This window comes from Corvus moneduloides, chromosome 2 (assembly GCF_009650955.1).
Source record: "Corvus moneduloides isolate bCorMon1 chromosome 2, bCorMon1.pri, whole genome shotgun sequence".
NCBI classification, from domain to species: Eukaryota; Metazoa; Chordata; class Aves; order Passeriformes; family Corvidae; genus Corvus; species Corvus moneduloides.
In genome coordinates this window covers 43,894,037-43,908,994 of record NC_045477.1, presented here as the reverse complement: position 1 = coordinate 43,908,994, position 14,958 = coordinate 43,894,037, and the positions used below count along the sequence as shown (strand labels likewise).

The 14,958-nt window shown below is 39.5% G+C and overlaps 1 protein-coding gene across 4 annotated transcripts in view; it reads right to left on the bottom strand.

Moving 5' to 3' along the window:
* Window positions 1-2,652: 2,652 nt before the first annotated feature.
* The window catches only part of ELMOD1 (ELMO domain containing 1), a 43,570-nt gene continuing 31,264 nt past the window's right edge, over window positions 2,653-14,958 (bottom strand). For 3 of the 4 annotated variants that reach the window (XM_032099306.1, XM_032099307.1, XM_032099308.1), the window contains exons 6-12: window positions 13,828-13,957; window positions 10,642-10,775; window positions 9,358-9,426; window positions 9,045-9,068; window positions 6,930-6,980; window positions 5,318-5,451; window positions 2,653-4,474 (exon numbers count right to left, since the gene is read on the bottom strand). In XM_032099306.1, coding sequence (XP_031955197.1) covers window positions 4,302-4,474; window positions 5,318-5,451; window positions 6,930-6,980; window positions 9,045-9,068; window positions 9,358-9,426; window positions 10,642-10,775; window positions 13,828-13,957 — 715 coding nt within the window. In that variant the 3' untranslated portion in view covers window positions 2,653-4,301. The remainder of the gene's footprint in view (window positions 4,475-5,317; window positions 5,452-6,929; window positions 6,981-9,044; window positions 9,069-9,357; window positions 9,427-10,641; window positions 10,776-13,827; window positions 13,958-14,958) is intronic. The other variant, XM_032099310.1, reaches the window with a different exon arrangement.

Sequence of the window (14,958 nt, the reverse complement as noted above, 5' to 3'; positions counted from 1 at the left end):
GATCTGGTAGGAAGAGTCCTGTATAATCTTTGGCAAGTCTTACAGAAAACCTGCATTGCCGCAAACTAAGGAAAACAATGAATAATTAATTTCCTTATCCATTTCAGGATTGTTTTCTGCAAAACATCTATTTTAATAATTTATGTGATTTTTAGCTGCGCCATGCCGCAGATGCAAGAGTACAGAGGGGAGCCCTACTGTTTTTCTCAGTGTAGCCTAGAGGATTCATTAGTGCAAAATCTGAGCTCTCATTGGACGAAGTTCCAAGTGAGGAATGAGAGGTGGAAATCAGGGTGGTTAACAAGATTCAAAGTACAACAATTCTCTGAAAATCACAGTTCCAGAGGAGTCTTCCTGTGATGCCAAAATGGTCATATGTTGATGATGTCAAGCCTGTTAAGAGCCAGCTGGGGGACAGAGGGAAGTATATTCAGAGTTCTTGTATTTCCCAATGTGTACACAGAGTTTCCCTATTTTCCCAACAGCACTTGCCAAAGACATGAACTTAACAGTAATAGAATTGCACTCCAGTTACTATTTCAGGCTGTAACTGATTCCTACCTCGAGTCGGGTCCATCCAAGTGGCAGAGCTGCAGATTGAGGTTTCCTTTAGAGCTCGGGCAGGAAATGACTACAATCTGCAATACCCCACTAGGGGACAACCCTGCAATGCTGCTCACTCCTGTGAAGGGTCAAAAATCTCTGGTCACATTCTGACAAAAAGGGACAGGTCAGCAAATGACATGTTAAAAACTAACCAAAATCCATGAAGGGAGGGATTAAGAAGGAAATGATCCCTCATAATGGAAGGCACTGTGTTTATGATGCTACCAGTGATTCTTTGGGTCAGTAGAGGTGGATCTGGGTTCATTAACCTGACCATCAGCACTCTGTTCACATACATCCTGTTCCACCTAACAGCACTTACTTCAGCTGGGGATATGCTGAAAATGCCCTGCTTGCAGCAAAGTGTTTCAGCCTGCTAAGTCATCACCATCTGTCTGTGCCCCATAGGGCACACGGTGGGCACAGGTGCTTTTAAAGATTGCTCTTTCATTAAAAAAGACAAGAAATTAATGTCCTTTACCCTCTATATGACAGTAATTTTTCAATCAAGCTTCAGTACTGCTTCAAGGAGCAGCCAGGAGACAAAACTGTCCAAGACAAATCATATAGATAAGGTAGACCTTGTTTGCATCTAAAAATAGTATCTAGAAATACCACCAGCACCGTCATTTGAAAAAATACCCTCCAAAAGAGCCAATTAGAACAGCAGCAAAATTATTTCTCCTTGCCTCAAAGAAAAAAAAAAAGCTACAAGCCAAGAAGTGTCAGGAAGCTGTAGGCAGCACTTGCTATCCTCCTCCTGGCTGTCATCAACCCCCCAGGCGCAGAGCCTGTTGGCTCTCACATCCCAGCTCCACAGATGCTGGCAGAGCACCAAGGTTAAAGAAGACAAGTCAGTGTCCACCTCTGTTGTTGAAGGAGCCCTGGTACCAATTTAATTACACATTAGCTGGGATAATACAATAAAGTAGCAGCTTAGACTTACGACACGGCTGGGCCTTTTTAAAATGACACCTGGGCTGTGTGGCATTGTCGATGTAAATTAATTACCTGAGAAAAATTATCTGTTAAGAAAGAAGGTGTCCATTTACTTTACAGTCTGGGCAGGAAGCACTTGCTGCCCAAGATGCACATGGCCAGGCATGAGCCTGTGGGAGAGCTGGGTGGTAAAATGCAACAACCACGAAGCTGTGGAAAGTCTGTCCAAAGATCCAACCTAAACTGTCTCTATACTTAATGAAACCAAACTCTGCACCCTGCAGTGAGTATAAACATTGATTCTTCTTTATTGAAACAACTTTTTATACTTTTTCCCCCCATTTCTTTCATTTTCTCCTCCCTAGGGAAAGCAGCATCCAGTTGCTCACAGGTCAGTTTGGATCTGTACTAAGTGATAGTGTAAATTCTAATTTTTTTAAGAAAAGCTTGGATTTGTGTCATGGTAAGAGGTCGTTCCAGGGGAGGAAGGAGGGCAGTGCCAGACAGACATCTTCCCTCAGCAGTGCCCAGCCAGTTTTAGGCACTCTCCAGGGATATTCTCTGCCCCAGGTTTGACATGGATTTTGGGAACAAGCATGTCACAGGCCAAAGCTGAAGCACAAGGGGGCAGAATGATAAGATTTGGAGGCACCAGAATGCAAGGGCTCCACAGGAGAAAGAATTTCACACTTAGCTTCATTAAATCCATCTTCCTGCAAGACAGGAAAAATAATCACCCAAACCAGTTAGATTACAGTGATACAATCTGACACAGAGCCAGATGACATTTTCTGATTTTATTTGAAGTTGACACCTTGAGACAAGGCATAGCTGAGAGGATCAGAGCAGTAAAAAGGTAGCAGACACCTTCCCTCCCTCCCCCGCAACTCCATGAACTCCATTGCAGAGTATTAAAAATAAACCAGTGTAACCTAATAAATTGCAGAAGATTTTTAAGTCAGAGTGGGGCAAGGAAAGAAAGTGAGAGCCTAAAATTTGAAACAATGGAAACTGTTCCTAGAAACCTATTTTAGAAGCTTCAAGAGTGACACAAAAAGTCCTTAAGGCCTAATGACTATAAAAAATCACTTTCCAAAATCAATGGTATTAAGTTAAACATGCATAGTTTTTATTCCTTGTATTCTCATGCAAAATACGCTAATATTTCCAGTTCCAAAATTCCAAATTCATTGGAGAAGACTAATTATTGCAACAACCATAGAATTTTGCTGATTAACTCCACAATGAGTGCAAGTTTCCAGCTGTGTAGAGAAGTGCTGACCCCCAGCTTACATTTTAGCGAAGAAACGAGAGGGCTTAAACCCAAGGAGTTTCCCAAAAAGTTGAAGTATTCCAATTTCTTTATTTTTTACTTTTTTCTTAACAAAGTGATGGCCCAAGCAGTAACTAAAACGATATAAAGCACCTTATCTGAAGAAGCTGCAATCACACTTCAGACTTGGGAACACCACAGAGCTGTTACATCCCATTTTACCCGATCCATTATGCAAAATATTTTTCCTCTGTATTACTGCATCTCTCAAAAATAAAACCCACAGTGCTTCAGTTTAGAATGATGTATAATTTATTCATATAATTCACAAGTAGTTGGACACTACTCAATTTAATCTCCATATGCAAGTGATTTACACAAACATATAATACTAAAATTGATTGCTTAGAAGGTAAAAAATACCATGGGTATGAAATGCCATGGTAGATGTTGTTCAGTATACTACACAATCTTAGTGTCAAACACTTTTATTCATTTATGGTTTTAGAAAAAAGGCAGTTTGCCATTTTACATTTTTTTTTTAATAAGTAGTCTGGGAAACACAAGCAATTTTGTTCTAAACCTTCTAATTAATTATTTCTCCCAGCTCTTAGGAACTGAATTGACAACCAAAGCAACATTTTCAGCAGTTCAAAGAAAAGATACATATTTTTGTTCCCCTGAATTTACCAAGCACCACGTGACCAAATCATGTTGCCCTCCGATGTGTGACACAAAACACTAACCTCTGTATACCTAAAGGAATGTGCAGGAATCTGGACCATGCTTCAGCACGGTGGTGTTGGTAACAACAGCCTGATGTTATAATTTTGGCCCCTGCCAGTATCTGGTAGTTGTGAGTGTGTTCACAGTTCACTGTATTAGCATCACCAGACCATTTGGAATTCATGCATTTGATCGTAATTCTGCGTAAACTCTTCCCACTGAAACTTGTATCTCATAAGCCTCATTAATTTTGCATTAAGCATATAATGGCTGCATGGAGAAAATTGGACTTTAATGTGTTTGCCTGCATTAGATTAAATTACATTATCTTCTAGATGAGGTCCAAACATATATTTTGCTTGAAATGCCAGTAGTTATCTTAAAACATACCGAGAAGTTAAAAAGCTTTCACGGTACAAGATCCAGCTACTTATTCCACATATACAAAACAGTGCTAGAGAAATACAATTCAATTGTCAATGCTGAATTATGAGGAAAGTCTAAAAAAATAGAAAAACTCTGATATCTGGACATCAATTCAGAAGGTAACACTGCATAATGAGGTGATATGAGCACCCATTTAAAATGAAAAATCCCCAACAAGAGAAGCATAAGGGGATCATGTGACAAAAATAGATGAACACTGCGCCAAAAACATGCACACGATTGCCATGGTCATTTCAGTATGCTAGTGATGGTCTAACAGTGATCTAAACCAAGAGTGAGACAGTGCTTCCAAATAAAATCAACTGAGTAACTACATATTGATTAAACTTTCTGATGCAGCAAAATGAGGACACAGAGCCATCTCTGGGTTCTGGAGCTGTCTCAAGATTCGCTTGTAAAATTTCTCTCTGACACGATTGAATTCCATTATGTCCAGTGGATCCTCATCAATCCAGAATTTGTGGAATTCATGCATTAAGTAGCCTACAAAATAATAAAAAGGAAGAAGAGATAAATACAGCATATAAAGATGACATATAAAATTAGAAAGTAGCCTGGAATTAACTATTAGGATTTGCACAGAGAATCCTGGTCACTGAGATCTGACACCTCATGACACTGTGCAGGAACAAGACTGAACCAATTCTGGACAACCCCAAAATTGGATGAATATTACACACACTGGCAGAACTTCTCACAATAAACACAAGAAGTCACTACTCATCCTGACATATGGATTCACGAATTGAAGCATAAAACCAGGGAAAGATGCTGCAGGTGCTTATTATCAGTTCCTTGCCTACACATTGAAAATATTAGAAGTGTTACTCCCACTGTGCAAAGAGGAACAGCAGGCCTCTGCTGTAGAGGGGATGCTCAAATACAGGGGAAAGAGCTGTCAAAGCATTATTTTGGCAGGGGAGCTGCAACTCTGCTGAAGGGTGGAGAGTAACACTTGAATGTAGATGCAAGTATCATATAGCAGTTGGATTAAAGGGGAAGCAATATTCAGACACTCCTTAAAGCACATCTGCTTTCTTGTTATTATTTTAAAAACCAGGAAGGTCATTTGTTAAGGCACTTAGTGCATTTTTTTGTTTGTGTTTCTTCATTTGTTTTACACCTTGGTTTGGTAGTGGCCTCCATCACAGCTAAGAGCTGAATCCAAGCATCCTAAAGACAGGAGAGGGAGACTAGCATTACAGTCTCTGTGCTGTGTCAGCAGATTTTATTTCTTTTTTTAAACTATGGGCAGTACAACAAGTGTTAGCAGAGCACCAGTTATGCCTTTCCACCCCTTGCCCCACACTCACACCCAGCACTTACAGAACGTCTGCTGGAAGTGAGTGAGCGTTGGTGCTTCTGGAGCAACGTTGTAGAAATGGGTCTTCAGAGCCCCACTCACAAGCAGGTTGTATGCAAGGTCTGTTATATTAATGCCCACGATAGCAAAAGAGTAGCTGTAAGGAAAAGCAGCAACTTCTGTTGAGAGCTCACCTTTCAGCACATTTTAAGAAATACTGATGACCCTGATGTTGCAGATTGCATGTTACTGAGATGTATTAATTCTCTCCTTTGTGAGTTTCCAAGGTGTGTGTGGGGTGGAAAGCAAAGAAAACATTTATTCTGCATGCTCTGTACAGTATTTCCCTTGGGAAATACATGGTCACAGTTAAAACAGGAATTTCATCACTGTGCCAGCCATTTCAGTGGAACGGTACCGATTAATTCCTACAAAATAGGAACAAGCACAGACCTCCCTGTGCGCCTGCACTCGCCTCTTAAACAGGGCAAGGACTCCACATGGTGGCCACAGCTGCAGGGTGACCCATCATTTGCTATTTTTAACTGCTGGAGTTCCCCCTGGAACTCATTACCGATAGTTAGGAATATCAGGTTTCAACAACCTGTCCTATAAAGACATTAATGTGGCTAAAAAGCTTGTGAAAAAGATCCAGCCAAGCCACCTCTAATTTCTTCCTAAACGAGAACTAGAGACAAAGGCCAGAAAACAGGCAAAAACCTAAATCAGAGCATGCTGGAAACAGAAACATGAAAATCAGGCTCATTAAGCAAACTCTGTCCTGCTAAGAGATACCAACAAATGAAGTATATTTAGGCACAACAAAGCTCGGAAACTGGAAGTTAATTTGTGAGGCTGGTGCATAAAGAACTTGACATTTCTAGCAGTGATTATTTTCCAAGAAAGCATGTAAAGACTCACATGGACATTTAGTGATAAAAGTAAACATGCTTGGATATTCGTTCTCAGCTAAAGACAGCTGTCTTCTCTAGACTGTCCTGGGTATTTTTTCAACTACCTCTATCAAGCAAACCAAAATATTTTCTTTTTCTTCAACCTTCTTTTGCATTTCAGGAGGAAAAAATAAAAACAGAAGTCCAGAAGTTAACTTCAGAACGAGGCCTAATGGCAAGTTTCACAGAAAAATTAAATATGGGAAGTAAAATCTTGTATTACAGATTTTCAGATACATTCAGAAGGAACATCCAGTTCCATACTCATGAATAATGCAGCTATACCAAACCCACTGCTTAAGAAAAAACCCACACTACTGTTTCTTCCCTATTATGCTTTCCTGAAAGCAGTTCTGAACCTGGCTTTGACAGCAAGAAGTGAGACTTGATCGTGTCATGTTCTAAGAGGAATTTAACAGATATTAATCACTGCACTATACATAGCACACAAAGTTTCTCCTTGTTACAAAATTTTGGGGTTATTTTTTTCTATATGTAACTTGAACTGTTTCTCCTGTAATCTTTCATCAAAACCAAGGTGTGGTCAAGACAGCAGATATTCATACGCTCTCAGAAGTTTCCTTTAAAAAGTAACCAGGAAACACCTTTTTCTCCTCAAATATACAGCATCATGGTTACCTGCTTTAATTTGTAGCAAATTAAAAAAGATCTTTAAACTTACCCAATTGCCTTATCGAACTTTTTCTTCTCCCATTCAGCTTTGCTAAGTTGGCTGAGGAAAAAAAATAATTAAAATCTAGATATTGCCAAGCATTACTAACTGACAAATATTTTCTTTCCACTTTTCTAATGTTATAACATTGACTGAACATGGTATTTTCCCTTCTTTTATATGGCTAGTCCCATTTAACACTGCTTCTGGCTGAATGGATTGATATAAACAGACTTGAAATGGGTGACTGGTTTAGAGCACTGCCAATAGACTTGTCTCACCATTACAAAATGCACCTATGTCAATGTTCTCAGCAAAAGCCCGTTGTTTTCTGAATTGACCACAAAGATGATCCACCTCAGTTAAGCTTGAGCTGTACAAAAAGTTGAAATTACATTTAACTAATCCAAGATGGCTTTAGCTTTTTTGTGTTTTCAGAGATATATGTTATACTCATCACTGGAGGCATGATCCACCTGAGGCAGCAAGCATGAAAATACTCCTCTGACAGTAAGTTTTTATGACCCGCCAAATAGAAATCACTCAACAGTCAAAGATAAGGAACAGTGTTTCCTATTATTTGGCACAATAATGCAGTGCTTTTCAAGGACACAGAAAACGCCTCCCTTAAAATAAAATTAGTTAGGGAACAGATTGATTTTAAACTAAATTTCAGCTCTTCAATGATTCAAAAGAGCTGTGTGATCCAACCAGTCAGCCAACATCCCGCTAACCAGATTTGAGTCTACTGAAATAAGCAAGTTTAGCAGAAATCATTGCCTGCATTTATAACCAGCTAAAGGCAGGCACAGAACTGACCCTAACCAGGGTGCTACAACCTTGACATGGCTGTGGGAGTTTTGCCTTAGTAAGGCAAATCTGAGTTTGCAAGCTTTAGGTCACAAATTATAGGCAGCTATGTGTGAAAGCATTGTTCTTAGACTATTCTTGAACTTCAACAAGTGTATACTACACTAAAAACAATTCCCTGAGCTTCAAGTAAATATAGTATATAAAAATTGTGGCCATTAAGTACTTAAGATGCTAACAGATTCATACCCATCGTGACCTGAGGGTTACTAGGTGGCATGCATGAGGACAAAACTTCAGCTCCTAAATAGCTTAGCATACAGGAATACACTGTTCTTTGCTCCTCTAAAATCTGAACCATCTTTGTAGGCTGTGGTATAACATCAATTAGAAAACCCCAGGTAAAGACCCAATAATAAAGGTGGCACACATAGGATGTGGGCAAGTGAAACAGTTCAACTGAGATAGAAAATCCACTCATCATGATCCCATCAGAAAACAGCACAGCTGCTAAGCAACCACATCAGGAAGATCACCATGGGCACCACCTGCAGCATCTATCTTCTACTGAATGCTCTGTCAAGGCATAGAAATTGCACATGCTCACACAGCACTCCAGGACTGCCCTTGGTAATCAAACATGCAAACGAAGAATACCAACATGTTCCAAGGGCTTTTTGTCACAGAATTACCATTAGGAACTCAACAAAACCAAAACCAAAACCAAAAAAAACCCAGAAAAACCCCCCAAACCCCTGAGGAGATCAAAAGCTTCAGGATTTAGGTGTGAACCAGCTTTATGGATATCTAACATTACTGGCAGAAGAAAAATGTCTTTTAAGGCAACTGATTTCTAACTGGCTAAGAGGCCTCTATCCCCCCAATAATTATGGAGTAAGTATCTTACTGTCAAATTACTCACAACACAGTTTGTGACACTTGAAGATACCTGATCTCTTAACAGTCAGGACAATGGAGTAGCCGGATTGGAACCATCATTAGTCAAGGTAGACAGGGTATGTGACCATAATTAAAGAGGCTTTTCAGCTCTGCTAACAAATATTTGGCCTAGACTACTTATGATTATCAAGTCAGTCACTACAACAAGCAGGATGGATTTCATTTTTGACATATAAGCACGCTCATATATACCCAGTGTTCCATCCCCAGGTATGTTTGGGTCAACTTTAAAGAAAAGAATATGGATCTCTTGGTGTTGCAACAAAGACTTAGATTTTATAACACACCAAATTGTAGTCCGATCTTTATTTACATGTAGTGTCTCAGAAAACTTAGAAAAAAGAAAAAAAATACCTTAGTTCCTTCTTAGTGACTTCCCTTTATTATGGAAAAACACAAACAAATTAAAAGAAAGGTAAATAAAAATACAAAAATCACTTGAAAACAGAAGTGATAACATTTAACGCTAAATGTAACTATTTCCAAGATTCAGAATACAAGTGTGCCTCTTGCACTTGATCAACTTTCAGGATCAGGACTTTAAAACAGACAGCATGTTGCCATACCCAAGGATATTCCCAACAAAGAGAAAATACCCCAGCCCCCTTCCTGAAACAGAGCCAGCAGAGTGCTCTCTCAAGTTATTGTTTCTGGTCTCAAGTATTACCTGTATTTAGGGTGAAGAGAGTCAGTGAGAACTTGCTGAGCTATCTCAGTGTCCCATTCAGCAAAATACCTGCAGACATATATGTTTAGGGAGAATTGTTAAAAAAAAAAACAACAACAGCAAAAAAAGCATCTGAAGTCATACTAAGTTGTCCATACACGCCTTTTTAAAGGTCAGTGCATGTGTTACACAGTATGAGTAGCATTCGACATGTTAAACTCATTAAGCTGCCACTCAGACCCCCAAAATGAAAGATTAAAGCAACCACAAATGACAAGCACACTCCCATATGAGTTTAGTGAATGTGCATTACCAGAGTTTCCTTTCTACCAACCCTACACAAAATCAGTTGCCTATTACTAGAGCATGTTGGGTGCTGAGCTCAAGGGAAAGCAGCTCAGGATTCTTGATCTGGCAGATTCATTAAGCCAAGATGAGTCATCACAGAAGACTAAGAAATTAAATACATGCTAGGGATTAATTTCAAATGGTAGTTCAAAGCCAGAGTCAAGAGTCCAGATCCTCAACTGAGATTTACTAGAGAACAACATATGGACAGAGGATGATTTATATCCTTCAATCTATAAAAGCAGAAAATACTTCTTTTTCGCCTCAGAAGGAGAAGTTATTTTACCAAATGTTTCCAAGTTATGTAACTACCTGCAGCAAATGCAAGGGCTGGAGAAAATAACAGGCATTAGTCAATTCCCAAATTACAAAGCACAGCTACGGCATTAACACCTGGTGTGTGTTAGTTGGAAGGAAAAAGTGATGTAAACTCACTGCTTAATTTTGAGTATCGACGGAAATTGAAGTAGTATTCAAACTGCCTAAGTGGGCCATCAGTGACTGCATATCAAGTGTTTTGCTTATGAATTCAGCATGAAATTCCCAAAGAAAGCAGCAGAGCAGTAACATAACCCTCCCACCTACATACTTCCAGGGTATTTTGTTTAAGGAGATCTAGGTACTGGTGAAAATACACTTTACAGTTTCCTTCTCGTAGGAAGAGAGTGCTAACTTACTGTGTCACAGAGAAACTAAAAAAAGGAGCTTAGCAAGTGGTATTACGGGGTTGAATTATGAATACTGAAAGAAAGAAGACCACTTTGAGAAGAGAGACCCTCCAAAAATTAGGCTAGCAAATAAATTCTTTCATTTTCTTAATATGAAGTCCCTAGCACTTTTATAAGTTATTCCCACAGATTTGCTAAACTCTGCAAGTAATGCTGCTTTTCATGACTTCAGACACACATAAACCCATCTGCACAGGAACATACTTACACCAAATTATATAAGCCGAGGAGACCCATTCCTCTAAAGTCTGTTTTAGGATCGTCACCTTGGAAACCAATTTCGCACCATTGCTTTGAAATCCGAGCTTTCAGTGGTGAATTTGGCTTCAAGCATTTCCACAACTAGGAAGATTACAGGTAAAAAATAATTAAGCTTCCACACAGTACACCTTGTTTTTTTCCCTCTTTTTAAACCAAGCTAAGTTCTGATTTAACATCACTGCATTGTTATCCCAGCAACCCAAACACAAAATCAAATGAAGTTCCTCTGTATGGGGGGGTGTGGGGGGAAGAATCCCAAGCCACTCTGAAGTACTGCAGACATTTCAGCCCTACAAGGCCCTTCTGGCCCTATCATCTGCTCTAACATCTCACACAAAGACTTGTTTTGCTCATGCTTTGTGCATCGAAGTGGTGTCTGCCTCCACAAGCATAGAGACAAGAATGGCCTGGAATTTGGCTGTAAATCACTGACAGAGCAGCAGAGCAGCTTTGAGTCCCTGAGGCTCTGCAGCAATCTTTTCTCAGGCACCTTTTGCAAGTCTCTGGAAAGGTTATAAAACAAGAGAGCTGACTTGGCTACCACAGTGTTGAAGAGCAAATCGGAGAACATAAAAAAAAAAAAATCCATACAAGGATAGCATGTGCACCACCATATTTAACTAAGGGAAGAATCATTCATTGATCTCACATAAAGAAATGTCCAAAGTGATTTAACAAGCCACATCATCAGCTGGAATAAATCCATTTAACTGCACTGGTCCAGCAACTTTAGTGCCTAAGTACCATGTTGCTATGCACCTGCAAGCAGCCTAAATTGACATATGACAAATACATACCTTTATGCACACCTCAACTGCCATATCACAAACTCACCCCTTCTGAAGTGTATTAAGAAATCAGAATTTAGAACTAAGAAAGTGTATTAATCACCAACCATGAGTTGGTTAGTACGGCCTCAAGAAAAGCACACAAAGCCCACCCAAGGGGAAGAGCTGTATGCGCGTTTCCCAAATAAAAACAGAAATTGTTTTAATTTTAGCAATTCTAACAGCATTTAAATTAAGTGCCCTAGGAAGGTTAAAACTTTAATGATTTCACTTTGTAATGACTGCATAAAGCATCATTGTTTAAACCAATGTTCATCCATCAACAGTAAACACAGTATTAATCATTAGTCCAAACACATTAAGTTAATCTTTCTCTCATTCATAAAGTGCTCTCCTGGTAAACATGAATAAATGATAGCCATTAGGAACCTGAATTACCCATTGCAGAGATCACTTAGCAGAGTATCTAGAAAGAATGAAAACCAACCATCCACAGTGAGGATTGGAAAATGAATTAAACCCTTGGACATATTTCCATTTGACATTTGCTAAAGCAGAACACCTGCTGTAAACAAGTGCTAATACGTAGGTGAAACTGATACTTTTTTCAAAAGTATGAGTTTGCATAATGTTGCATAAGCTGCACTGTTTAATCTCTCCTCAGACAAAAGCTCAGTTTCTATTCTGTTTTTATGCTCATGCCACTATGATTTTAAAGCACTTACATGACTATACATCACTGATGACATGATTCTCAGGACCTTGCCCTCACAGGCTGGGTGGCTGGGAGAGACTACAGTCAGCTCCTCGGTCCTCCTCACCTATGATCCCACCCTCAGACCCAACTTGCTCCCTGGGCAACATAGATTCCCAAGGTATTTAGGAATGCTTTGCTGGAGCCAAAGACCCTCTTTAATCTGCAGTGAGGTGCCTGCTATTTTCAGAGACCTACACTGTAGGCTGGCACCTGGATCTCTCATCTCCAAGACACAGGCTTCCTCAGTGGGTAAATCTGTGTGTCCCTTTATTTAAAATTCACTCTATTTCCATAAATTTGTGCATTTGGCTGCACAGGGGCAGGACGTGAACAGGAGGAGCCCGCCCATCTGCCCAAGTCTACCTGATGGTTAGCACACTCCAGGGCAGCTCTGGATTTTGACCACTCCTTGGTGACACTCCCACGTCCCAGCAGTGGGCAAACCTTAAAGGCAGCTTTCCAGACACCAGAGGGAACCCTGACCATTTGAGGCATTTATAGAAGCAGTTACTTGCATTTGACAGTGCTTGTATAATGTGCCTACTGGGATTTTTGGAAGACCAAGTAACTGTGGTAAAATTTCCAGAAATTCTCACTGTAACTTGTGCAAAGCCTTGCATTGCAAGCTAGAGCATGGAAGATATCTTCATCATCATGTGGTATTGGTAAAGTTTTCAATATTTTTGTTTTAAATAATTGAAAAAGAAAAATCCTCACAACCAAACAGGTAGTATGTTTTTATAAGAACTCTGAAAATTCTCTAAGAAGGCCTTTTGCTTGTAGCTAATAAGCTCACTATCACTTATTCTATGTTTCTTGGCATTCCTCTGAAGCATCTTGCAATAGCGGTGGTTAAAACCGGGATCAGGACCAGGGCTTGCTATTAGACTGTTTTCCAGACCCTTTAGTCTTTCCTCAGTTTCCTTCTAGTATAAGAACTCTCTAGCTCTTCCTCTGCTTATGGCTTCAAGAAAAAAAAAAAGCTTTTATTATCTGTTCCAGTGCAAGGCTTTCCTGAAAGCACGAAGGAAGTAAAACCCATTTGGTAAGGATTGGATAGCTCTGCATGTCTTATCTAAAGAATCGTTTCATTTTGTTTTCATTCGAAAATATATTTGGTAACTATAAATGTGTAAGTCATCAACTCCCACTCTTCCATTCCACATAATAAAAACAGATGTTTGCCACTGGTAGACACTGCCCTCAAAAATACAAGAAATCAAAAAAATTAATTTGTAATTTGATTAATAGAGAAAAATATCCTTCTTGTGTTGGAGAAAGGTGTACTGAAGTAGGACATAAAGCTATTTTTCCAGAGCTCACTGCAGAAAAGTGCTCTAAGAGCTGTATATCCAGTGCCTAGACATAGTCCAACCAAGGGAAATTCATTTATCAGCTGGGGAGTGAGCTGCTTGCTTGGCAGGTGTTACACCCAGACCAGATTATAATGCTGTGTAGTCTTATCTTCAAACAGGTACACGATAAAGGAAGGTGACAATAGCTCTGGATGTTTCAAATAGGTTTATGAACCAGGCTTGGGAGCTGACATGAATACAGGATGCCCTCTAAGTACCTCTTCAGCGCCTACCTTCAGGAGCATTTCCTCGTGTTGCGGATTCTCTGAATCGTAAGGCTCTCGGCGCAGCTTCTCAACCTCTGCAATAAGGTTTCTGTACCCCACAATCTGCAGCAGGCATGCCTGAAGAGATACTCCCAACCTGAGGGTGGGAGGAGCAACATTCTCCAACTCAATCATGTATGGCCATGAAACAGTGCTACCATGTACACACACAGTTAATACATATGACTAGTGTTACCTCCATGAATTGATAGCCTAACACTTCAATTGCAACGGGAAAATTTCCAAGAGATCAATATTACATTAAACAAGGCATTGTGAAAGGCATAGTCTCATTTAGTGCCTTCCTTAGATGATAATACTTGGGATTTTTTTAAAACCGTGAACAGCGATTTTTCACACTGAAATCCCATAATAATTATACACAGCAGCTTTGAATGCCTATAACAGCACATTACTGAATCTTTCTCCTCATTCCAAAGACAGCTTCTCAAACAATTCTCTGGGATCAGAGATGTGAACTTGAAAAGGGCTGAGGGGGGAGAGAAAACTCAGCAAAAAGCAAAAATAATCATTTTGCTTCTGTGCCACAAAAGCTAGCATAAAGAAGCTAAAACCCTGAAGTAATATAGTTTCAAATCTGCCTCCAGGCAGATTTGGCTTTTGTCTATGTTAAGAAGCATCATAATGGTTCTTTTTTCATTATAATGCAGATTTTTGTGTTTCCTTTTTACATTTCCTGATGCATCATCAAAAAAACCAAACCCAACACACATGAAATAACTACCCTCAAAAAATTCCAACCCAAACTTAAAAAAAACCCACCAGAAAACCCTGCACCAAACAACAGATTTACATTAAGATTTTATAATACAAAATGCAAGTCATGCAGTGTGCAACTCCCATGCTCACAGAAATATATGCTTATACGTGGGAATAAATCCTTTAATATTTAATAGTGTCTAAAATTACTTGAACACCCTAGTATGAATTTGGAGGGCAAGCTAAGCGTGCACCCTTATTCCTCTGTGGAACACAGGCTGCACTGATACTAAGTTGCACAGGTTCCTCATCTGTCGTGTTTGATACACTGAAACATTTTGTTTATTCGGTAATACTCTTAAATTTTCTGAACAGAAG